Source organism: Larus michahellis, chromosome 13, assembly GCF_964199755.1.
Source record: "Larus michahellis chromosome 13, bLarMic1.1, whole genome shotgun sequence".
Taxonomy (NCBI): domain Eukaryota; kingdom Metazoa; phylum Chordata; class Aves; order Charadriiformes; family Laridae; genus Larus; species Larus michahellis.
In genome coordinates, this window is record NC_133908.1 from 4,955,369 (window position 1) to 4,978,982 (window position 23,614).

At 53.6% G+C, this 23,614-nt stretch overlaps 1 protein-coding gene across 3 annotated transcripts in view; it reads right to left on the bottom strand.

Moving 5' to 3' along the window:
• The window catches only part of MSI1 (musashi RNA binding protein 1), a 31,334-nt gene extending 12,960 nt beyond the window's left edge, over positions 1-18,374 (bottom strand). For 2 of the 3 annotated variants that reach the window (XM_074606499.1, XM_074606498.1), the window contains exons 1-6: positions 18,114-18,309; positions 17,813-17,853; positions 17,594-17,675; positions 17,396-17,480; positions 12,631-12,672; positions 10,810-10,902 (exon numbers count right to left, since the gene is read on the bottom strand). In XM_074606499.1, the coding sequence (XP_074462600.1) occupies positions 10,810-10,902; positions 12,631-12,672; positions 17,396-17,480; positions 17,594-17,675; positions 17,813-17,853; positions 18,114-18,172 (402 nt within the window). In that variant the 5' untranslated portion in view covers positions 18,173-18,309. Of the gene's footprint in view, positions 1-10,809; positions 10,903-12,630; positions 12,673-17,395; positions 17,676-17,812; positions 17,854-18,113 lie in introns of all 3 variants that reach the window. The other variant, XM_074606497.1, reaches the window with a different exon arrangement.
• Between the last annotated feature and the right edge of the window lie 5,240 nt (positions 18,375-23,614).

The following is a 23,614-nucleotide window of genomic DNA, read 5'->3' on the forward strand; positions in this document are numbered from 1 at the left end:
TCAGACTATTGCTGTTGCCACAAGCATCCTCCAATGCATTTGCACAGAGCTGCTTCTCCACAAACCAGAGGGGATCATGACAAGACCTCCCGTCCCTGAGAAGGAAACGGGGTGTGCACATACACGCACACCAGCTACCACACCAGGCACGTCCCCTTGCCACAACCAGCACAGTCCCCCCACCAGCCCAGGGCAGGTGCTGCTGTGCTGAGCCCCCTCGGCCCGGCCCCTGGCAGCAAGCGACCCCGATTGTTTGCCTGCGGCTCCAGCCGGGGGGCAAGGAGCAGGGAAGGCATTGTTCCCAAATCCCAGCCTCAAAGGAGAGGAGAATTAAAGGGGGGGAGAGACGCAAAGCTGGAGAGAGGAGAGGAATAAGGGGCCTCCCAGTGACAGGGGAAGCGGAGGCCTCAGACAACAGAGCCTGCCTGGGAAAGCTGGGAAGCGCCCCCGCCCCCACCCCAGAGGAGCCTTTCCTCTAAGTGAGGTTTCCCACTGCTGGAGGCTGTAATTAGAGCAAATTTACTGCAAGGCCTGAGCAGGGCTGCCTTCCCGGGGGGAGGGGCGGGCGGATCCCATCCCCCAGCCGGCCTGGGGCTGCTCTCCTCCCCGGCGAGCCCATCACTGCCTGGTGCCACTTTTCCCCCCCATCTTCCCGCTGGGTGTTGCCTTCCAGAGGCGCATCTGCACCACTCCGCAGGTCAGGCCGAGCAGGGTTAAAAAATACACTTCAATCCCCTCCGTGTAAGCCCCAGTGTAAACCTGTCCCACTGACCCATCCCTCCTCTCTAATACCACTGCCTTAATCCGATTATGAAACTGGACGTGCAAGTGCTCAGGGGAGGCGGCAGCAGTCTCCGGCCAGCAGCTGCCCTGGCCTTCCTCCTCCTCCTCCTCCATGCGAGACAGCCGCTCCCCGAGCAGCAAGCAAGCCCCTGCGCCCCCAACTCCGTGGAAGGATTACTCCATTGCCTCATCCCTGGGAAGCACCTGCATCGCCTCCTTCTCCAGAACAGACCACCAGTTTGGGCAGAGCATTGTTCATATCCCAGCGCAGGCAGCCACAGACTTCGCTCATGGAGAGCCTGCAGCCCCAGTCAGGGAAGGGACAGGGGTCCAAGCTCAGCTCCCCCAGGACAACGCAGGACATCCAGCTCCTCCTCAGTGCCACAAGGATGGAAGGAGCCCTCACTAACATTTCCGGTGCCATCATAAGCAGACAGAGATCATCTTTGATGCCCTTGGGCTTGTCCAACATGTCCACCCCACAAGAGCAAGAGGTGACAACAGACAACCTGGCTCTCACTTCTCCTGGGCTCTTCCCACCCCAGCTCAGCCTCCCTCGGCCAAGTCAACAAACACCTGAGAAACGCGCCAGGCATCCAGTCGGAGCCATGGGGGATGTAAGACTTCACACAGACCCGAAGCAATTCCTCAGCAGCTTCCCAAGACACAGCCAAGGAGCTAGGGGCTGACAACAGTTCATCATGCTGCCATTCCCCATCGCCACTCCCTCCTGCCCTTGCACCATTTCCCCTTACGGTGCCAGCACAACTGTGACATGCTGGGGGGAAACCTGGTGTGGCTTAAAAATGTTTCAAGAGGCTTTACTGTCTGGTTTTGTTCATTTTTTAAGTCAGATCCATTCCTCCATCCAGTTTGCAGAAAGGCTGGGCACATAGCTGTCCTCCTGCCCAGCAAACACTGGGAGAAAGCTGTGTCAACAGCACTCTGCAGCAATGCCATTCCCAAAGACTTCAACACAGGTAGCTGGAGCCCACAAACCCATCACGATGAGAGATGGGCACAAGAAACCAGTGGGGATGAGCACAGCCCAGCTGCTGACTTACTCTGTCTGACCAGTCCCAGAAACAACCTCTTCTTTGCAGAGCCTGGAAAGCGGGAACAGCTGCAAGCGGCAGAGCCCAGCACACATCCACACACAAAACCACCTCGCAGCAACATGCTGGACGACGGCTGTGGCACTCCCACAGTGCTCAAGCACTTGGGAGCTGGGAGAAGTACAACCGCTTCCTCCCAAACTGCACTCCTTATGCCGAGAGGAGAGCTGCAGCCTTCCTCCATCCTGAGAGCAGGTGTCTACCGAGCACCCCAAAACATCTTGTGAAAGTGTATTTACAATAACATACTTTATTTGAAAGCTGTTTCCTGCCATGAGCTACATCTAAGATAGATAGATAGATCTATCCCCATCCCTGGAGGTGTTCAAGGCCAGGCTGGTTGGGGCTTTGAGCAACCTGGTCTAGTGGGAGGTGTCCCTGCCCATGGCAGGGGGGTGGAACTAGATGATCTTTAAGGTCCCTTCCAACCCAAACCATTCTATGATAGATAGATACGTATGTATATATACACATAATATGGGAAACAGTCCCACCCCTCTCAACTCTAGGGCCCAAACTCTGTGCGTAAGCTACAAGTGGTGTTTTTTATTGCTAACAAAACCTATACACGAGCATCTTCTCATCTCCTTCCAAAGCAACAGGTGAGATGAGTTGGGTGGTCTCAGAAAGCACAAGTAAGATAGAGCAGGGCCCTGCAACCCTGGGCAGGCAGGGGGGTGCAGAGGCAGCGCTGGAGCCCTGAAAGGCCATCGGGACGGGCTGCAGAGTGAATTGCGCTGTGGAGCTGGGAGAAGGGCCTCACCTGTATCCACAGGCAGCAGCCATTTCCAGCATCCGGCTTCATGCCAGATCCCTCTTTCCACCACATTCCCCTGCTCCGGAGCTAGCCGAAGGGATGGAGAACCGCCTGCCTCACCTCACAGACCTCCCTGAGGCCCAGCACTCCCTGAACACCCCTTTTCCCCACAAAACACTGACCGCTGAGGTACCACAGCCGCCTCCCCCCAACAGCGGGGACCAAGCCCGACCCGCACCGACCCCACAACCACAATCAGCCATGAGTGGCGACCAGCTATTGTGGCGACAAACCGATATCCACCCGCCGTCCCCCCCCCCCCGCCGACTCTTGGGCCTTTCCCGGCTGGGCCGCGCCGGGCCCCAACAAAGGCGGCCGCCGGCGGGGCCGTCGCCATGGCAACGCGGCCGCCAATGGCAGCTGCCGCCCGGATTAGCGCCGTGCACAAAGCCGCCCCGCTGCGCCCGGCCCGCCAGTGGCGGCGCCCTCACACGCACCGCGGCCTGTGATGGTCCGCGGGAGGGCACCCGAAGGGGGCCGGAGGCCCCCTTCGGGTGCCCTCCCGCGGGCCATCACAGGCGAACCACCATCACGCACAAGTGGTTTCACCCCCCTCACCCCGCAAAGAGAAAGATCTGGCAGCGAGACCACCCCCTCCCGCACCCACTTTGGCCCCCCCTGCCCGGTCTTGCTTGTGGTGAGGGAGAGGCGCCATCTTGCCCCCCCCCCCCCCCCCCCCCCGCCTTGCTCACTGAGGGGAGCTGTGAGGGATGGCAGGGAACATGGATGGTTTGAGTTCCAGGATGTCCAGACGATGGTTGTGAGGCGAAACGGGGCAGCTACCCGAGAAACGGATGGAGGAGAAACGTGTGGAAAATTGGGCTTAAGGGTTTCGGGAACGCCCCTAAATTCATTTTTAATAGGGTGCAGAAATAATCTGTGATCATAACTGTACTTTGACAAAGGGGTTTTTTTGCTGGGTGAATTGTCTTTCTCCCCATTCTCTCTCTTCCCCCACCCTTAAATAAATATTTGTTTCAATTCTTTAAACATAGTCAAAGAAGCAGATCACTCTACTAGAGGACTGTTTAGCTTAGTGGTCAAGGCTCCCTCCCAGGGAACAATTTAACTTGCTGGTCCAGGCTTCACTTATCCAGCATTTGAGGTTAGAAGTTCAAGGCTTGTTAATTTCGAGGGATGATGTCTCTCCCTGCCTTTAGCCACAAAGGTCAAAAATGTCAAGGAAAGAAGCAAGGGTCCCAACTGCAGCGACTATTGCTCTATAGGTGTACCCTTCCCAAGGGACCCCACTGCAGGAGGCAACTTCTCTGGCGGGTACTTGGCAGTTCAGGGGTAGGTACCACCCCCAAGCTGTCCAGCATCACCTCCTCTCGGTTCTATCTCCAGCAGCTCTCTCTAGCCTTGGAAAACGAAACGGGAGTGGAAGAAAGATCAAGGCTTTGGCCTAGAGGAGGTAACACATTCAGAAAGTGAAAAAAGGTTTGTCCCTGGGGAGGAGGCTCGTGTAATCCTCCATGGATTTGCCACTGCTGAGACCTCCTGCGGGAGGGCAGCACCTTCCCGAGAGGGGGAGACGGGTCCTTCTCAAACCAGCACCTGGTTTTGATGAGAGCAGCTTGGTGGTGACAGGAAGAAAAAGTGACAGTCACAGGTTTCAGAGAGAGACTCTCCACCAAAGCAGCCCTCAGCCCAGCCAAAATATTCAGGTGCACAGATACGAGGCATTTCATACCAAAACAGATTGCAGTGCAATCCACCTGGCCTGGGCCAAAAGGCATGATTTTTTCAGTGGCTTAGCCCCACTCTAGTATCTTTCAATCTTCCCAGGACAGTCATAGGTGTCTGCAAAGGAGGATGCCAATGACAGCCTCATGCAGATTAAAAAAATAATAATATTTCCAACACAAGTCTGATGAGAAATGCTGGATGCACTTCCACATGGGAAAACCTTGAAGAAAGTTGTAAATATTCAAGCAAAGGCTTTGCAGAAATAGGCATCTTCCACCTGAACAGCAACTAAAGATGGCTCAAGCTGGTCCTAGAGGGAACCATGGCAACATAGTTGTAGAAAAATCAGGCAGGAAAGTAATAGCTGCCAAGTCAGCTTCAACACAGGGAATGGAAACCAAAACCACCTAGAAATGACTTGGCCATCCTGTCAAGAGAGGGCATCAGCAGCCCTGCGAGGTTCTCTCGGCTGCTCAAACAAGACACACTGATTCTGGGAGGAGGACGCACGACCCAGAGCCCAGCTCCAGGGAGCAGGCGTGCTGTGCCCGCGCAGCGCCAGGAGGACCCTTCTTGCCCTGCTCTCCAGAGCCCTTCTCAAAACTCTGGGAACAAGAGTGCGCTCCATGCTACAGGTGAGCGGGACAGCCTGTCCAGGTGTTCCTGCCCGCTCTCGCACCGCACCACGGGCACCTGGCAAATATCAAATGCACCACTGAAGACCTGAATGACCATTACTGCTACAGCATTTTTGGCTATCTGCCTACCAGATGCGGAGCACAGAGAACCCTTTGTTCCAGTGGCATTGTCACCACAAGCCAAACTGCCTACTGCCGCAAGAGAGGTGATCAGATTCCCCTTCTCCTCCCCTCCCCATCTGTTCATTGCAACCATGTTACACGTGAGAATTTGCATAATTTGCCCTCTGATCTGTGGAAGAAAATCCAAAATCCAGTTTGGAAATCCACAGCAGGCTGACAAGTCGCTTTGATCCCTGAAATTTCCAGAGAGCGGAAGATTAAGGATTAATTAATTAACATTCTCCCAATCCAAAGTAAAGGAAATCATGCCCACCATAAGCACAGGAACAAGTCTTCCTTTAGAGAAATTTCCCACTAGTATCTAAAGGTTCTCCAATTAGTCAGCAGGGAAAACTCATTTCATATACCCAAGTTAACCACTCCATTTTTCTGGCAGGTGCACATGAATATGCATTGGTGACAGACACACAAACCCTCATCAAATCCAGCGTCTCAGATACGGTGGTTTTCTCTTGGTCGGGACAGTACTAGAGTTGCTGCCCGAGCAAGATCTCAGAACCTGTCTCAGGCAAACAGTCCAGAATTTGGACTGAGTATTAGATGGCAGCCTAAAGGTCAGAGTCGTCCTCGGACCTCAGCAGATCTTTTTTCTTGTTTGCTTCCAGGATATTTTTAGAGAGCAGATCTCTCTCTCTCGGCACAATCTGCCTCACAGAGAGGCTGAGCTTTCGTGACCGACTCATCCACATACGCAGATCACCTGGAGGCCCAGGGAGAGATGCAGACTGTTTTTAAAGCACTTTTCAAGCACCCTTGGAGCCACAACTGATTAGTGAGTCATGCAAAGACGTCATTGTGAATATATTTCTTGCAATTCTGCTTCACGAAATGCAAAAGCACACAAGAAAACCATGAGTTCAAACACCTGAATTGGGTCCAGGCCCCCATTTCTTGCAGTACCTCTGCATTTCTAGGTTCTGAAGGGACCAACTTCTCTCCTAATGACAAATAAAAGACTGTCTGCACCAAGTTAGAGCAGAGGTCCACCTTGCCCAATGTCCCCCAAGATACCAACCAACAACAGACACCTGTGGAAGAACATAAAGACAAGGCAAGGATATTATGATAGGCCCCAGAATACCCCATCATCTTCCAGCCGTTTGTGATTCAGGGATTTCCTGAACTCAAAGGAGTGCCTGTGTATTTAAAAGGCCTTCCATGAATTTGTCCCATCATTTTGGAGCCTATGCAAATTTTAGCAACAACATCCTGGGGCAAAGATTTCACAGCTTAGATAAGCTCCATGACAAAAAGACCTTATTTGTTCCGAGCTTCCTATCTTGCAATTTATTTGACTTTCTCTACCACAAAACCTCATTAGACCAACCCTTGAAAAAGAAAGATGAGCTGAGGTTTTTCAGTTATGATTTGAAACGAATAACCTTGCTTACAAGATCAGAGACCCAACGGTCCAAAGAAATTACTCTGATGGACAACCCCTTTTCCCCCCTAAAAATAATACAGAACAACAGGTTCCCACAGATTGAAGTGGAAAAGGAGGAAGCTGGGACTCAAGCTCCTCTGAGGCATCCTCATACATGTCGAACTAGACAGAGGACTAGCTATGCCTGAGGTGGTAGGTGCAAGGTATCTTCCTCCTCTCTTTCTGTTTCAGGTTTCAGTGAGGGTGGTAGCCTGAATATAGAGAGGCTGTTGAAATACTTCCTTGTGAGTCTAAAGATCGCCAAGACCAACCAACTTAAGCCAAGACACTTGGCTACAGATACCGTGAATGCAATTCTTTCCAGGACTTCTGTCCTACAGTTGAAAAAATAATCTCCTTTAGAAAGCATGTCCATGGCCTTAGCTTGCATCTCGGAGAGATTCGAGTTTTGGAGCCAGAAGTGTTTCCTAGAGGATCCTGCTATGTTCAAAGCCTGAGCAGCTGCACCTGACAAACCATAGCCAGCTTGAGAGCACTTCTCAGTCTCCCTCACTGTACTAAAAAAAACCCTTTGTATTTTATTCCTCAGGAAAACAGCAGCCCACGTTTTTCATTCACAGTTTTGGAAGGAAAAAAAAAATAAAGTGATCCTTCTTTGAAGCAGAGAAACTCACACTGTACTTGGGATCCTCTTTGAAGCTTCACCTTTTGTGCCTGTTAAAACCAAGTATTTTGATATGAAGAACTGGGGTGCCAGCCTCTCCCTTTCTTCCTTTATCCCTGAGTAATACTCATGGATTTCCTCCTTACACATTTTCATTTTTCTTTGCCACTTCCATTTTACAAAGCTGACAGAAGGTTTTTGGACACAGAAAGGAAAGAAAACAAAACAAACAAAAAATAGGAGAGTAAGCAGAAATGCCAAAATGGAAAAATCAGACCTAGGAATTTTGTTTTATGAAATGGGAAACCTTTTCATCTCCAGCCCAACCAAGATTCTGTTTTTTTCCTGCTAATGGACACACGAGGTGTGTTGTTTCTGACCCAAGATGCACCAATGCCAGCTACCTTTATAGACTTGCAAACTGCAGTTCACAGATTTGGACCGGAGAGAACATTATGATAATCTAATTTGACCTCTTCTGTACTGCAGGCCATAGCACTTCCTCTCATAATTCCTACAGCATGTGCATGCTTTCTGTCTATACTAAAATGTACTTTTCAGAAAGCATCTATCCTAATTTAAAGGCCTTAAGTGGTGGCAAATCTAACACACGCTCAGGCTTGCAGCCCAATGGTTACCTAGAAGATAACCTTCATGCAAAACCCATTCAGCAGCCTGTACTCCCTTGTCCTCAGGAGCAGAGGATGATCTCTCCCTGAAGATGAGATCCAAACTGAGTTTGCCACTGGATTCTCGAAGATCGACTAAAACTCACCCCCCAGGAACCTGGTACCTTAATCCTGAGGAATCAAGGCAGGATGACCTGTGCTCCCCTCTCTCGCCTCTCTAGATGCTAAGCGTTCTCCTGCCTTCCTGGACAGGCAGGAGGAAAGAGGAGTGATTTTTCTTCTCCTGCCAGATCCTAGAAAACTTGTGGGGCTGCTTGGAAGAAGAGGGAACGCAGACAAAGCTATTTCCTCAGAGGGTAAGTCCTTAAAAATTCCTTTTCAGACAGTCCCAGTCCGTTCCAGAAGAAGTACTGGCCCAAAAGACTTAGAAAAGATTTCTTCAGAGAGCCTTTCCAAGATGAGGATAACACAACTGAAACTTTACCACCTCTCACTTGAAGATGCCGTAAATTGAGGAGATGGAAGACCATAGAGTCCGGTGCCAAGAGTACCTCTGAAGAAGGGATCCTAGGAGACCTCTGAAAGCTAGGAGGCCCCAGAGTATCATAAACAAACACCCAAAGAGCCTGTGTACCAAAATCATGTTCTCCATGAGTCACATCTAAAATTGAAGGCAAACAGGCTTTTCTTAACCCTAGAAACCACAGAGCGGCACATTCAGAGCTCAGAACCCTGGAGCTGATGGCCACAGCCAAGGAGGCTTTCCTCCAAAGCACGCTTTCCCACTGATCCTGCACATCAGCTACACGGAGCTACCGACTGGAGACAACTTCTCAGGAAAGAGTTCTCCTGGCCTTTGGTGAATTACTTGAGGCTTAGCCTGGAGGATGGTTACAGGCCATGAGAGATGCTTTACACAAGAGCTCTGAGGAGCATCTCCTCAGCTGAAATGGCCAGACAAGTCAGAAAACTGCCCCCAAAACAGAATCAATCTGACCAGCCCTGACCTCTCCCCACAGAAACTCCCCAGAGCCAAGAGGCCAGCTGCATCAGCCTCATGAGGAACCAGAGTGCCGGATGTTGTCCGGGATGCTGGTGCTTCAGAAATGAATCGCACCAAGCTATGCAGAACTCTCCCTGCTGTCCAGTCCCAAGAAAACAATCTGACACAACCAGTTCTTGCCAGCCTCCTGACGTCAGGACACCTTTCAGCACATGACCAGTAAACAAGAGGAATATAACAGCATAACACCCCAAAGAACTGGAGAGTACTCCTCAAACTAGAGAAACTGTAGCTGCTTGTAAACACAGCGCTACATGACATGCTTCTGCTTCAAATTAACAGAGGTACAGTTAAGGTTAAAAGGGGATTATGCCCAAGACATTTTGTTTTCCTACCAAACACATCCATCAGCAGTGCAAAGCACACGCAACACAAACTAACAACCTTCAGACACATGGACAACACAACCTTTAGTGGCGACACCTTCAGTGACACCATATAAAAGCTCTCAAGGACACAACAGAGTTTGCTTATTTCTAATAGAAAATAAAACCACGCAGAGCTAACAACTCACAAACATGGGGACAGCTGACCACTTTTGCTATTGCCACTTTCTCTTAGGACTGAACAGAAATACAAAGGAGTCCCACTTTGCAGTCATGATAGCATCCCAGGACATGCAGATTTGACTTCAAAAGCTGAACAAAGATACTGAGCAAACACTTGTTCCAAGCCTTCTGCCCCAAAGTTTCCACAACATGGCAAAACTGGTTACAAAACTTCCCTTTGTTTCACCAATTAATGTGCCTTTATGTAACATCATCCTTCTGCAGCATCTTTCGGAAGAAAATTAATATCAAAGCCTTAATCCCTCACACTCTGCGGTTCCCATGATACCTTCTTCCCCATCCATGATGCTATCAGCAATGTCCTGGCCAGATTACCACCCAGCAAACCGTGTTCTGCCCCCACAGCCAGGCAAGAAGGTCCCAACAGCTACAGAATCCAACACCTCCTGCCCCAAACAGCAAACCCATGCACAACACCACCAAACAACAGTGAAACAGCCACAGTGACCTGCCCCAGAGGTGACCACATTCAGCATTTGGGTACGATGATCCCCTTCAATTCCTAATCCCATTAAAAATCTTGGGATCCTTCAGTCTAATACTACTGAGATTCCTCTTGGGGATGCTCACAGCCTCCTCATAGGGAACCAACTGAGCCACCTTCTATCCTCCGATTCAGTCCTGACTCACAGTTTGCACCTCTGGCTGTCGTGGACCACAGCACAAGTGACTTCAATCCACAGAGCAAACCCTTCCCTGTGCCACCAGCTAGCACAGAAGAGCCAGACCACCACAAGGGACAGCCGTAGTGCCAAATTTTCCTCAAACGTCCAAAACTAACATCGCCACTTGCCCAAGATTCAGCAGGAGAAGCTTCAGGACCAAAAGGCTTATTTTTAATAAAGGATGACCAAAATATCAATCACAAGGCTTCAAGTTAGGAATAGGCCAAAATCACAGGTTTGATGCTGCAGTCACTCTGTTAGGAGTGTCTACAAACACTCCTCCATCATTCCAACAATGCAGCTGCAAATCTGTGGGCCACAAAAGGCCTCTGGAAAGGGAAAAACTGGAAAACCATTTCCCTTAGCTCAGGTCCTACCAACTCCAGGAACAAGCACAAGCGCTTTGCTTCAAATCAGCACAAGACAGGAGTCACTAGCTATAGCCCCTACAAAGACATTTCAGCCACCCAGTGTCTGTAACTGACCTTCAATCTACTCAACCCCGTGCAAAAGACTCGCAAGCTCCTAATCCCACCTCCACAGAAGTTCCAAAATCTCCTTTTTGCCCCAGAAGCAACAGCTTTGATCCAACACCACGCAAGAGACTTACCTTCCCAAACTGCTCGAAATATTGTTTCACATCCTCCACAGTAGTGTTCACAGACAGACCACCCACAAATATCTTCTTCGTTCGGGTCACCATCTGGAAAAAGGAAGGACAGGAATTCACCAAATAAACCCAGAGCGAGCAGAGAACGAGACTCAAAAGGCCACTAACTGCCCTCCGCTGCTGGGAAGCGCCTGCCCCTTCGCTGCAGCTGAGCTTCCACCTTCTCAAGGCCCCCCGGCCAAATGCGGCCAGCAGGTCTATCCCACACTGGACACTCTCGCCCTCACACCGCCCCATCATGGATGCCAGCGCCCAGCCACCACCTCCTCCTCAGACAGCACGTTACCAGCCTCTCCCCTCGCCAACCTGCTGCTGCTCTCTTGGCACCTTCACGCTGCCCTGAAGACATGGGGCATGGCTGTCCCCTCCCTGGCCCTCCAGCTCTTCCTGCAGCCCTGCCACTTTGCACAGCCAGCCTCCCCCAGGCTCCCCCGGAGCAGAACGACGGGCAGGAGGCCTGCCAGTGCAGGTAAGCTGCCCAGGCTTCACCCTCCGAGCTCACAAATTGCATAGCATCCAGTCGTGCATGGAATAAGCCTCGTTTCACACCCATTCCCCAGTCACTTAAACGGAGCCTAGTCGACTCCCAGTTAAATCTCTTTTGCCTTTGCAAGAAGGCAAAGAGAAGATCCCTCTGCCACTTGTCACTCGTGCAGCTGGGACAAGGAAGAAAACTAGCTACCCTGAGAGGGGCCATTGCTACCAGGCTGAGGCACACCGACATCCTTTGAACCGGCTCTCCAGCTGCATCCTCCCCTTAGCTGCTTGGCTACACCCCTGCTCTCAGAGGAACACATGGTCCTAATTACCCCAAGGAGCACAGGGCTAATCCGCAGCAATTCCCTGGCTTGGAGAGCAGCCCGTTCTAACACTAAAGCACCTTCTGTCACCAAACTGCTTAATGGAATTAACCCAATTCCTACCATGTGCTTCCTGGCTCCGGTTACTCAGGATACCTGCTCACCAATTGTTCTCACTGACTGATCCCCCTTACTTCCCTCCCGGCACCAGTCTCCTCTTCCCCCTCTGCTTCTCGACACTGCTTCTCCCCAGCTCTTTCTCCTGTGACCGCACTTGGAATAGAGACTCTAAACTTTAAACCTCCCATCCAAGAGCAAAGTTAAAGGGAGACCCAAAGTCTAAAGGCAGCCTCCAGCCTGCTGCTGGCTCCTCAGTTAAAAGTTTCTAGCTGCACGCCTGGAAAAAGTTCCTGCAACTGCGCATTTTGATGCCAGAGCCTCTTGTAGATAAGGTCCAACACCAAACTCCTGCCTTTTCCAGTGCTGAAGCACACAAGGGCATTTCACAAGGTGAAATCCTTCTCCCCCTCCCTGCCATACACCTATTCACACGCACGCATGTGCACACAACGCTCTTTCCACCCGTATCACACTGCAGCGTGGAGCTGTTCTCTGCCTCCTAAAGCCTGAAACTTCCAGACACCACCTGCACCCTCGGAAGGACTAAGTTCACCCTGGGCAGCATTTATTTCACCAGCTCTAACTAGTGCATCCTAAAGTACAACCAAGGGGCCTCCTGGTTCCTGCAGTGCCACACACACCCCCGGCAGTGAGCCCGACAGGAGTGCGCCGCAGCGCAGCACGTCACGCTGGCCACGCAGCACAGCAGCTCCTGCTCCAGGTGAGTCCGGAGCAAACCCCAGGGAGCGACTGTGTGCAGTGGCAACCTCACACAGAGGAACAAGATTCACCACCACAAATTTCACTCTCTGGAGTGGCAAAGGTCACCTGCAGTACTTACCTTGGGCTGTGCTCGGCGTGGGAATGCTACCTTCGGGTCAATCTGAAAGAGATGTGGGGAAGAACAGGTGAAGACGCTTTTGCTGCCTATTTACAGATGCAGGGTTTCCTCCATTCACACGGCTGTCTCTGACCACGTGGCACCTTGCTAAAAACCCAAAGAATCTACCTGAGGTACATAAAACGAAGCTGGCTGCAGACATCTTCCCCTCTCAGTAAGGTGCAATCCAGGGAGACTACAAGTCCCAGCATGCAGCGGTCCGTCGCCGGCTGAGAGCTGGCCAGACGCACCCGAGAGCCCATCACATGCTGGGATTAACAGGCTGGGCTGCACCCTCCCGCTCAGCCTGCCCCTGGGTGCCCTGCATCACCAGCCTCACATGAAAAGTGCTTTCTTTCGCCTTTTTGCTTTCCCCTTCCACACTGCCTACAAGTACAGGGCTCACCTGGGTAGTAAAACAGGACAGAAAAGAGGCAGCACACAAAAAGCCAAAGATTTCATCCCACAAAGCACAGGGTGAAAAAATAAAAGAGCAGACAGGACGGCACAAATTAAAGCGGGGAGCCCAAAGCCCTGCAGGCTGCAGAGGCTGTGGCTGCAGGGCAGCATGTTGCCCCTCTCCCCAGGCTGCACGGCACACAATGATGCAAAGCCCCCCCTCTGCAGGCTGAGCCCTCTATTGTGCCTGTTCAGCTCCTCTATAAACCTGCCGCTGGCCGGAGCTGCCATCCCCACGCCGCCATCCAGGTGCCGTGCGTTCTGCTGGGCTCAGCACGGACGAGCGCGTGCCTGCATTGGCCTTACACCACCACAAAAGCCGGGACAGCACTAATGCAGCTGCAAGCCAAACACCCACGAAGCCTCCACTCCTCCTCAGCTGCCACCTCTTTCTTTATAGCCTATTTTTACAGCAACTCCTGTAAAGTTACATCACACCGGGGATGATCCAGACCTACAAATCAGCTTACAAAGACCTGTGGTAAAGGCAGGCTCGGCTCATCCCCGCACTTGGACAGGCTGCAGCTGGGAGGGCAGCCCGGAGCGTCGTCCCATCAGCCCAGCAGCTCAAACAGCCCAAAAGGAAGCTGTGTTTCTCCAGCTCCTCTCACTGCTTTGTTTCCAGCCTGGCCGTCCTCCTGTCCCACATCCTTTCACTTGTCACACAGCCCCGGAGCTCGGCCTCCTCGTGCCCTTCCACCAGCTTCTCTCCCTGCCTTCCCCACCTCCATCCTGACTCACAGCCTACAACATAAATAAACTCAGCACCTAAGTAAACAGAGGCAAAAGTGAAGAGCACAAATAAACTCAAAAATAAACCTCCCTCCCTGAGCTCCAAGCGCCGGCAGATTAGCATACCCTCCAGATTAGCATACCCTCCGGTGCCTCCCTGGGGCATCTGAACCGTCCCTCCCCTCCCGGCACACACACACACACACACACACCCCCCACAGCTTCCTGGCTAGTGCAGACACCCACGGCAAATTCTGAGGACAGGGGACGGCAGGAGACCAGGAGGTTGATGGCAGATAATAAGCAAAAACAATAATCTACTGTCTTTTACTTCTCAGCCAGTGTCATTCAGCTCCTGCCAAGAAGATGCTTTCATACTCAGCAATGCTAAGCTCGGCCTCATTTTCTCATTACCCTGAGTGTGATCAACTGGGCAGAGATAACGCGTCCTCCTGGATGGAGGGAGCAGGCAGTCATTTCACAAATTCTTCTGCACAACCAGCTATTGTTGCAGGTAGAGGGAGGCCGGGGCGACCGACTGCAGGGGCAGCCCTGGGAACACGCGGAGGGGAGCGAGTTCAGTGCCGGACTCAAGTTACTCGAACTGGACTGCTCCTCGGTGGCTGGAGTCTTTCTAATTAAAGCAAAAGTACTGGTGCCTTATTCCCTCATTTCTGGTGTTAAAACAAATAGCCCTGGAGGAGTTGTGTTTCAGTGTCACCCACTGACGTAATGGATCCTTTTTACAAACCTAGATAGAAATCTGCTAAGAGTAAGAGCATTCAGAACTGCTCAGATTGTATCCAAAAAAACAAAACCCCAGGATCAGGCTGTGGCAAGGGGAAGTCACTTGAGCACAAACCGCTTCCACTTCACCCTGCAAAACTTTGGGGACGAGGAATCCCACTGACGTCGCAGGTGTACCGAGCTGGCCATCCAGGCTCCTCGGTAACGCTCTTCAGGCCACCTATGGCACCATTTAACAGCTCAGGTCATGTAACTCCTGTGTTCACCTGGCTGGTATCGGTGCCCCAAAGCAGGCTGAGGACAGGGAAGGACCCGTGAGACCTCAGGACTGGGTTTGTTTGTCCATCGCACTTTCGCAGCTACCTTCGCTCCATTGCTCTGCGCTGCCCCAGAGCCACAGATCGCTCCCTCCGCCACAAAAGACAAACCCAGCAAAAACTCAGTAACGGCAACAAAGAAACGACCCAGCACCGACAAGCCCGCTCCTCAAGGCACCGGCCAGCTACAGCTTTACAAAGTCACGCAAATCTTTTACCTTGAGACTGCAAAGCCAATTCTCATATCAAGCATTTCCATAAATAACCCCATAGGCTGCTGCTATCTAGCTTACAAACAAAGAGGGGTCTGAAAAGCACAAGGTTTCCCCGGAGAATCGGGCCAACAGCACTCATTAGGGTAGGAAGAATCGGAAAACAATGAAGCAACAAGTTGGGCAGACACTGTCTATCAAGAGCTGCTTGCCAGGAGACACCAAGCCTGGACAGAAGGCCGTCCTTCCAGGACACCGGGACTTTTCCTGCAAAGTTTCATAAAACCTTAAATTAGGATTCAGATGAGTTTGTGTCATTTAACCCATGACTCACAGCAGAGCCTTTCAGCTCAGCAGGGAAAAGCCATACGGAGGCCCCATGCAGTACCACAAGACCAACCTCTCACAAGGCAAAACACCCCAAAACATCTGACCCAGCTGAAAACCACGCTAAATAAGAAAATAAAAGGAAGGGGAGAGAGGATCAAAGTTCCTAACAAAGGAAGGGCCCTGGCGAAACTGCCCCCATTCTCTCTGCCGCGCCGGCGGGGCCAGTGGAGCAGATGCAGCCGGGAATTTCAATGGCCGGCCGGTCCCCATGCGCCCTGCGCCACGAGGCCCTTCTGTTCTCCTGCAGCGCCTGCCCGGCCGCCCCTGCCCTGCCCGTCCCTCCCTCCCACCCTCCTGGGCCGCACGGTGGGCAGCAGCGGCCATTCGGGGAGAAGAATGGAGACCGCGGGGGTTTCGGCTCACTCCTATCCCTGAAACACTTTTGGGATTAGCACTACAACAGACATCCATCACTTGCCTTTCCAAGAGGGGTCTATGCCAGCCCGCAGACTCATGACGGGACTAGCTGAGCAGACACCGTGTTTACACAGGCTAGTTAAAAAAAAAAAAAAAAAAAAAAAAGAAAGAGGGAAAAAAAAAAAAGAAAGCCCTGGGCCCTCCTCAAAAGACTTTACCAAAACCCTCCCCCAAAGCAAAACTCACTTTACATCACTCCTGAAAGGAGGAGGGCTGGGAGTCCTGGGGACCCAGCCTTGGCCAGGAAGGCTGGGGTAGGTTTAAGCGGGAGCTCCCGTGGGGAGGAAGGACCTGTGCACATCAAAGGGAGCGATCCAGGCAGTTAAACAGGAACAGACATAAATCTCGCTGCAACTCACGCCGTAAACCCTAAGAAAGGGGGTCTCGCTCTCCCGCCCTCTCCCTTCTGCCAAGATAAAGGCTGGGACGCCCGAGCCACGCGCTGGAAGAAATAAAAGTTGCGCATTTAGATTCCTCGGCAGCCCATGCCCGGAGCCAGAATGTCTCCCCTCACCGTGCCACCCCCTCGCAGCCCCTGATGCTCCCCCATCCCTACCCTCACCTTCACCCCGGGGGCAGCAATAAGAAAAAGGAATTCAGGGGAAGGCAAGTCACTAAAACTAAAGAGAAGGGACCTCCCACTCAGACACCTCACCCCCACCCCCCGAAACAGCCTGCACATCTCCCGAGCGCCGCAGATTTGCAAGGCAGGACCGGGCATGATACGCCACCGACCCAGGGAGCCACGTAAATCTTTCTGCTGGCCCAGCCGGGGCTCCTAATCAGCCCCCGCTTGCAGAGCAAGGGCCAGACCTGCAGCCGCTCTGAGAGGCTAGTGGTGGCCCACATGGGCGGGCGCTGGCCATGCCTGGAGACAATAAAGTCTTGAACCTCCATGACCGTTACAAAAACTTCGCCAGGGGAAACCACGGGAGAGTCTCTGGGGCACGCAGCACGAAGGCTCTCTGCCGAGGGGGGGCCATGGGCCACCATGGCTGGGGGAAGCAGGGCCTGGGCGGTGGGGACGGCACCCCTGGGGAGGGAGCGGTGCTGGGCAGCACTCGGGGCGCGCGGGCGGCTCCCCTCTCCCCAGACGCATCGGTTTCCTGGTGCAAACCCTCGCGCCAAAGGCGCTCAGGTGTCCCGGCTCTGAGAGGGCCACAGTGGCTCCTCGGAGGGGCCTTACGACCAATGGGCAGGAGGAAAACCGTCACCGGGGTCTGCAGACCCACGCCAAGGACATCGGCCCATGGTGCACGGTAAGCCTGGTGCTTGGGCAGCAGCCAGGCTACCCGCCGGTGAGCGGGACAGAGAAGGGGCCGATCGATCCGTATCGGGAATCGATAGTTTACAACCTCTAACTGGAAATCGAACACCACAAATCGAGGGCTGCTCCCAGCACAGCCGCTCCGCCGGCAAATGCACCCCTGAGATGAGGAGAAGTCATCTCACCGTCTTGGAGTCCAGTTCATGTCTGGATTGGGCCAGGACCTTGTCGACGCCAGCCTGGTCCATGAACGTGACGAACCCGAAGCCCCTGAGCCCCGCAGCCCGGGCAGGAGAGGGGATGCGGAGAGAAGAGAGAAAGTTGGTTAAAGTGGCGGCCGGGCCGCGGCGGGGGCGAAGGGAGGCGCGGGCCCGGCCTCTCACCTGGATCTCTTTGTCAGCGGGTCCCGCATCACCAGGCACTCCTTCACCTCGCCGAACTGGCTGAAGTACTCCCGCAAGCCCTCTGCAAGCACAGCGCCCACCGTTGGGTGTCCTCGGCCCGGCCCCCCCCTCACACACCCCGGCCGGGCCCGGCCCCGGCCCCCCCGCCACCCCCGGCCCCGGCCCCGGCGGCAGGTGCGGGGCGGCCGCGGCGCTCACCTTGCGTGGTCTGCCAGCTCAGTCCCCCGATGAACATTTTGCTGCGGGAGGAAGGGGAAGAGCCGTGAGCGGGGCCGCGACGAGGGGACGCGGCGCCCCGCGGGGGTGGCGGCGGCGGCGGGGCCGGGCGGGGAGGGGAGGGCGCGGATCGGCCATGTTGGCAGCGGCACCGCCGCCGCCGCGCCTGCCCGGGCCGGGCGGCCGGGGCTGAGGGGAGGGGGGCGGCTGGGACGGGGGCCGCGGCCGGGACCGGTTGGGGAGGGGGGGTTGGGGGCGGCAGAGACGGCCGCCGCGGCGGTACCAGGGGTCGTGCGGGGAGTCCGGGGAGGCGAGGCCGGGCTGGCTGCCGTCTGTCTCCATTCGGACCTCTTCTCCCTGCGAGGAGCGGCACCGCACTCCCGGGGCAGATGAGCGCTGGAAAAGGGGCCGGACGGACAGGCCATGCTGCCCCCTCCCCCGACCCCTCTCCGCCGGGCGGGGAGGGAGCGAGGGAGGAGGGCCCGGCGGGCACAACCTGCCCGGCTCCTCCCACCCCCGCCGGCCCGCCGGCCGCCCTGCGCATAAAACCCGCCGGCGGCGCCGGGGCCGAGCACCGGGAGCCGCGCCCGCACCGCGCCGGGGGAGCGCGCTCGGCACCAGGCGCGGCGGGAGCAGCCCTGGAGCTCCGCCGCCGCCGCTTTGTCCCCGGCCGCGCCGCCCGCACCTGCCCCGGGGCAGCGGACAAAGGGCGGCAGAGCCAGGCCCGATCCGGAGTGCTCGGGCTCGCCGCGGCGGACCCCGGAGACCCCCGGCCCTCCCTCCCCGGTGTCCCACCGGCACCGGGAGGGCCCAGGACCGGCCCCTGCCGCGGCCGCTTCTAGGGCGGGAGCGGGGCTGCCCTCGCCCCGGTAGCCGAGCCTGGCGGCGGGAGCCCCGGCGCCCGCACCCGAGGCTCCTTGGCTCCTTCCCTGAACCCTGGTACCTCTGTGCCCCCCGGCAGCCCGCGGGGGTCAGAGGCTGGCCAGCCTCGGCAGTGCCTGCCCTGCACGGCAGTGCGCAGGCTGCACCAGCCAGCGGGCCCCGAGCAAAGCTGCTGCCAGGCACCGGTGGCTGAGCCCCCGGTACCCACCGCACTGCCCTGCCCGGCCGGCTTGTCACCCCTGGGGCACCAGGGAGGGCAGCGGGGCTGGGCCCCGAGTCACTGCGCTGGGTCCGGCTTGCTCAGGTTGACAGACAGAGTCGTGCCAAGCTCCAGCCTCTCCCCGCTGCCACACAAGTTCATCCACATGCTGATGGCTTCTGGAGCAGGTCTGTGCACTCTCCCCTCTTGGGCAACCCAGCCCGGGTGGCTGGAGCAGCTTGGCGAGGAGCAAATGAAATGCGGGTTGTCACCTCTAAAGCTGGAGTCAGAGTTGCAGTCTGTCTCCTGACTGTACCATGCATCGCTCTGAGAAGGGGCACTTGTTTGCATCTGTGGCACGTCAGTACAGAGCAGCACACAAAACCCCTGTTAGCGGCTGCTGCAAGCCCCTCTCATTGCAAGGGGGTGTCACAGGGACCCAGGCATGCGCCACTGCACTGCCAAGTACTCCCCACAGACAGCACTAGCTCCAGTCCTTCCAGCACAAGTCTCCTCCACACTCTCTCTTACTGCCTAGAGCAAGGTATTGACAGCTCTCAGCTCTGTGCCACCCTCATTTGACCTTTTTTCCCCTTCTCATAACTGCTTTTCCAGGTGCCAATACACCTCATCTCTCTCCTGGAGAGGAACCAGGACACCTTTGTTTTAAGAACACTTTGCAATAGTATCTTTCATTACATAGACTCATCCTGAGGCCCATGGCTGCAACTCCAAGCTAAATTCATCCTCTGCCCATTAGCTCTGCCAAACCACGCTTCACCCACTCCCTTTCCTGAGCCGGGTCAGTGACACTATCCCGTCTCCTGGCCCTGTACCCGAGCATGGCAACACACTCAACACCAGAAGCTTGGTAGCCACCCCTAGGAAATGAGCTACACAGTGTCCCAGCTGTGGCTGCGGAACAGCCCCAGCTCCCACTGCCACCAGTTCAGGCTGAGCTGCTTCTCCAGAATAACCCACTCATCATTCCACAGGGCTGAAGTCACCACTTTGGGTGGAGGTGCCCTGAGAGGCAGCTGGGCTGGTGCAGAAGAGAAATATAAATAAGGATGCACAGAGGTGGTACCACAGCCGGCAGTGACAGGGAAGGGCTGTGCTGCCAGTGGGAGCAGCGGTGCTGAGGGAGCATCTCAGCCATCTCCCCTTGTACATCCCAAGAAACCTGGATGATAGCTGTGCTGTCAGAAAGCCACCGCAGCCGTGTGCCACGCTGCCCAAACTCACTGGCGCTGCATTGCCTTCTGGCACCTGCTCTCCGATTTGGATGGCAAATACTCCAAAGGGGACACTAACATTTTCAAGTCACCTGGCACAGCTTTTCATGCTCCATAATTGCCCAACCTAGGCACACAAGAGAATTAAACACAAGAACGAAAAAAAGAAACAAGAGCTCAGTGTCAGACACACTGAAGGATAACATCTCTTGGTTTACAACCAGTGCATTGCTGTAATTTTAAATGTGTGTTATTTATGAGACAGATAAAATAGGGCGCTCTGAGGGACACTGTTAAAATGCTCCATCGTATCTTTTGTTGCATTATGCTTATTGCTTTATTCTCTTTTTCTCCAGCAAAATAATATTGGAGAAGAGAGAACAGCATCAATGTGAGTTAACATCTGTGAACAACAGTAGGGAAAAAAAGTGAACCTTACAGGAGGATTTGGATGGAGGATGTGGTTGGACTTGCATCACTGCGAATGACACCGTACCATGTAACTTATTCCAAGGCCCTTTCCAAAACATGCACGCAATATTTTGTATTTCCACCTTAGGACCCCAAAGTGCTTTGTAAATATCAATTCATTTATCTCTGTAACGCACAAGACAGCGGCTCTTGAAAAATCTGTTGATTAGGGACAGTAGGAAGCTTTCCTCATGGAGAAGTAAATATATAAAACATTCCAGACCTTATGATTGGAAAGATGATCTGCCGAACATAAAATAATGCAGCATTGTATTCCTGGGGCTGCAGACAGACAGCTGTAGTGCCTCTGTGGCTGCTGCTGAGAGGTTGCCAAACACCAGCGAGATTAACAAAACTGCTCAGTTTTCTTGCTGCTATTCAGCGTCTCGTGTGCGGTAGAGTGACACTATCAAAATCATGTCCACTTCCTGCTGAGGAGGATGATTGGCAAAGCTCTGCCCAGCACCAGTGGCAGACACTGGAGTTATTCATGGTGAGAGGGAGGTTCCAAAGAGTGGAGGTTAGGGGAGGGGCAGGGCAGCAGCCACCTCTTTTCCTCCCTCATCATATAAGGCTTAAGGAGAGATTGTCTCTTGGAGACCTGTCTCTAGCCAGGAGGTTTTGGCAGTCGGGTGCTACGAGGAGTTTCGCTTTTCATTTAGTTTGGACAGCTGATAAACAAACTTGGACCGGAATTCAAATCATTTTTGTAATATTTGCATTAGGATGCTGAACATGCAAACCTGGCCGATATTAACTGCAGCTCCATGGGCAGCCTGGGGCAATGCCAGCCCCTGGCAGCGGCTGCCAGCGGTGCTCACGCCTGCTTTGGAAGGGATGCTGACCCTCTGGAAGGGCTGGTGACAAAACCTCCCTGCTAGCCCTTGCAGGAGGCAGCCAGGGGTGTCTGCCACAAAGGGAACCCACTGCTCAGCCTGGCAGGAGCTGGCTTGGGGCAAGAGTCAGGCACACGCGGGGAGAAGAGCTACTTAGAGAAACTGAATTATTTAGACTCCACTTAGGTGAGCGGGAGGGACACAGAGTCAGCAACAGGAAGAGAGGAATGGCTGCAAAGGCACCAAGGATTTCTTTGCTTCACATAAGAAGCCTCACGGAGCAAGATTCACAACGGCAAAAACAGGCTACATGGTGCAGAGCACTGAAGAACAGGGTGGGAAAGTACAGAGGAGTGGAACAGGGCTGCATGCAAGACAGGAAAATAAAAGAGAAACGTAGGTGTGGGTGAGTAAAGAGCAGGAGAAAGGGGAGCATGAAGAGTGAATAAAGACAACTGGGATAACTGGAAGAAAAGAGTGAGGGAGGAGAGAGGAGGAGACCACCCCAATTACCACAAAACAGCAAGAGGGATTGAAGCCTCGGGAAAAGAAGGGAGAGAGGTCCGCACATGATGGAAAATAAAAGTAAGACACCAAGAGTACTTGTAGCATAGTGAATAGGGATTCAGCATAAAAAGGCAAAAAAAGGAGAGGTCTCTAAAGGACAGTAGGAGACTGCGGGCTTCCACTCACGGCCCTGGAAATGATGGCTAAGGGAAAAAAATCAGAGCGCCCTTCCTGCTATTCTCCCCCTCTACGAGCTCTAAGAACTACTACGTGGTGTGTAGTCTCCATGATCCTGTCCAAAGTGTCCAGCAGACACAGGAGGAAACACTGACCGCTCAGCCCTAGCCCCGGAGCTGCTCCGCACACCAAGAGCCCCCAGCGCCACATCAGCCTGGCCCCGTGGAGGGGCCACCTCTCTGCAGCAGCCTGCGAAGGGTCCTGCTCTCCAAAGAGGAGCTGAAAACATTTCCACTTCCCCCCTTTTTTTTTCTCAAGACAACACTCCAGAGATTGCACATAAAGTAACAGAAAGCAAAAGCAGATTTGAAAAATGAGCCCTCTCTCCTCGAATGTGCCCTGAGCTCCACCTTCCCTCTAACCTCTTCGTTACCACTTGTCACAGACCTTCATCAGTCACCACTTTCTGCTCCATCCTTGCTCCGACCTAACCTCTCCCCAGTCCTTGCTCCAGCAACCCGTGTAAAGGAGAGCATCCGCTGTCCAGAGGCTCTTCCCCAGCCTGGAAGCAGGGCGCTGCCTCCTGCTCTGACCCTCCTTGCCGGGAAGCTCAGAGCTTCCCACCAGCTGATACACGTTAAAGGAGGAGCTGCTGCCCGAGCACTCACACACCATTCATGGTCACACACACACACTTACTCTCGGGCGCACTTCCTCCTTCTTCAGGCTCAACCCTAGGTTTCCTGCAGCAGAATCTCAGATGTCAGGTTTCATAAAATAATTAATTTAATTGGAAGGTACAGCAGCAAGAACTGCCCGGGCTGGATGCCTGCAAAGAGAGAGACCCTGAACAAAGAAATCCCTGGGCAATTATACCCTTGTGATCTACACAGCCGCCCCCCACACACTGTCCACATGTCTTTTAGTCCAATGGTGATTTTTGGTCTGGGGTCTTCTAACACCTAATTGGATTCTTTTCCTGTATCCAGGCAGGCAGGCTCTTATCTTGTTGATTTGCAGTTTCAGCCAAGGGTTGGAGCCTCTGTATCTTCCAGTTTACATTCCTTGTGCACCTGCACTCGCTGACAAAACGTGGAGAACCGAAGAGTGCCAGACTTGGGAGAAACACTACCAAAACATCTGTGTGATATCAAGACACTTTCCCATACTAAAAGACTAAACACAGCACTGTACCTGTTACTAAGAAGAGTAACTCTATCACAGCCTAAAGGCTTCAGCAAATCTAGCTACTCCTGCTAAGTAAAGCTAAGCAAACAGCACAAATCACACCATATTATAATCCTAAATAATTTATTCTAATTAAAACTTACTTACTTATGCTAAACAATTAATATCCCTCAACAATACAGAGGGATCCATTTCCCCACCATCAGAGAAGAGAGATGAGGACAAATGCAAGAGAAATCCACCAGATGTGCTAGACTGTTTTAAAGACGACATTGATTAAACTGTTCCT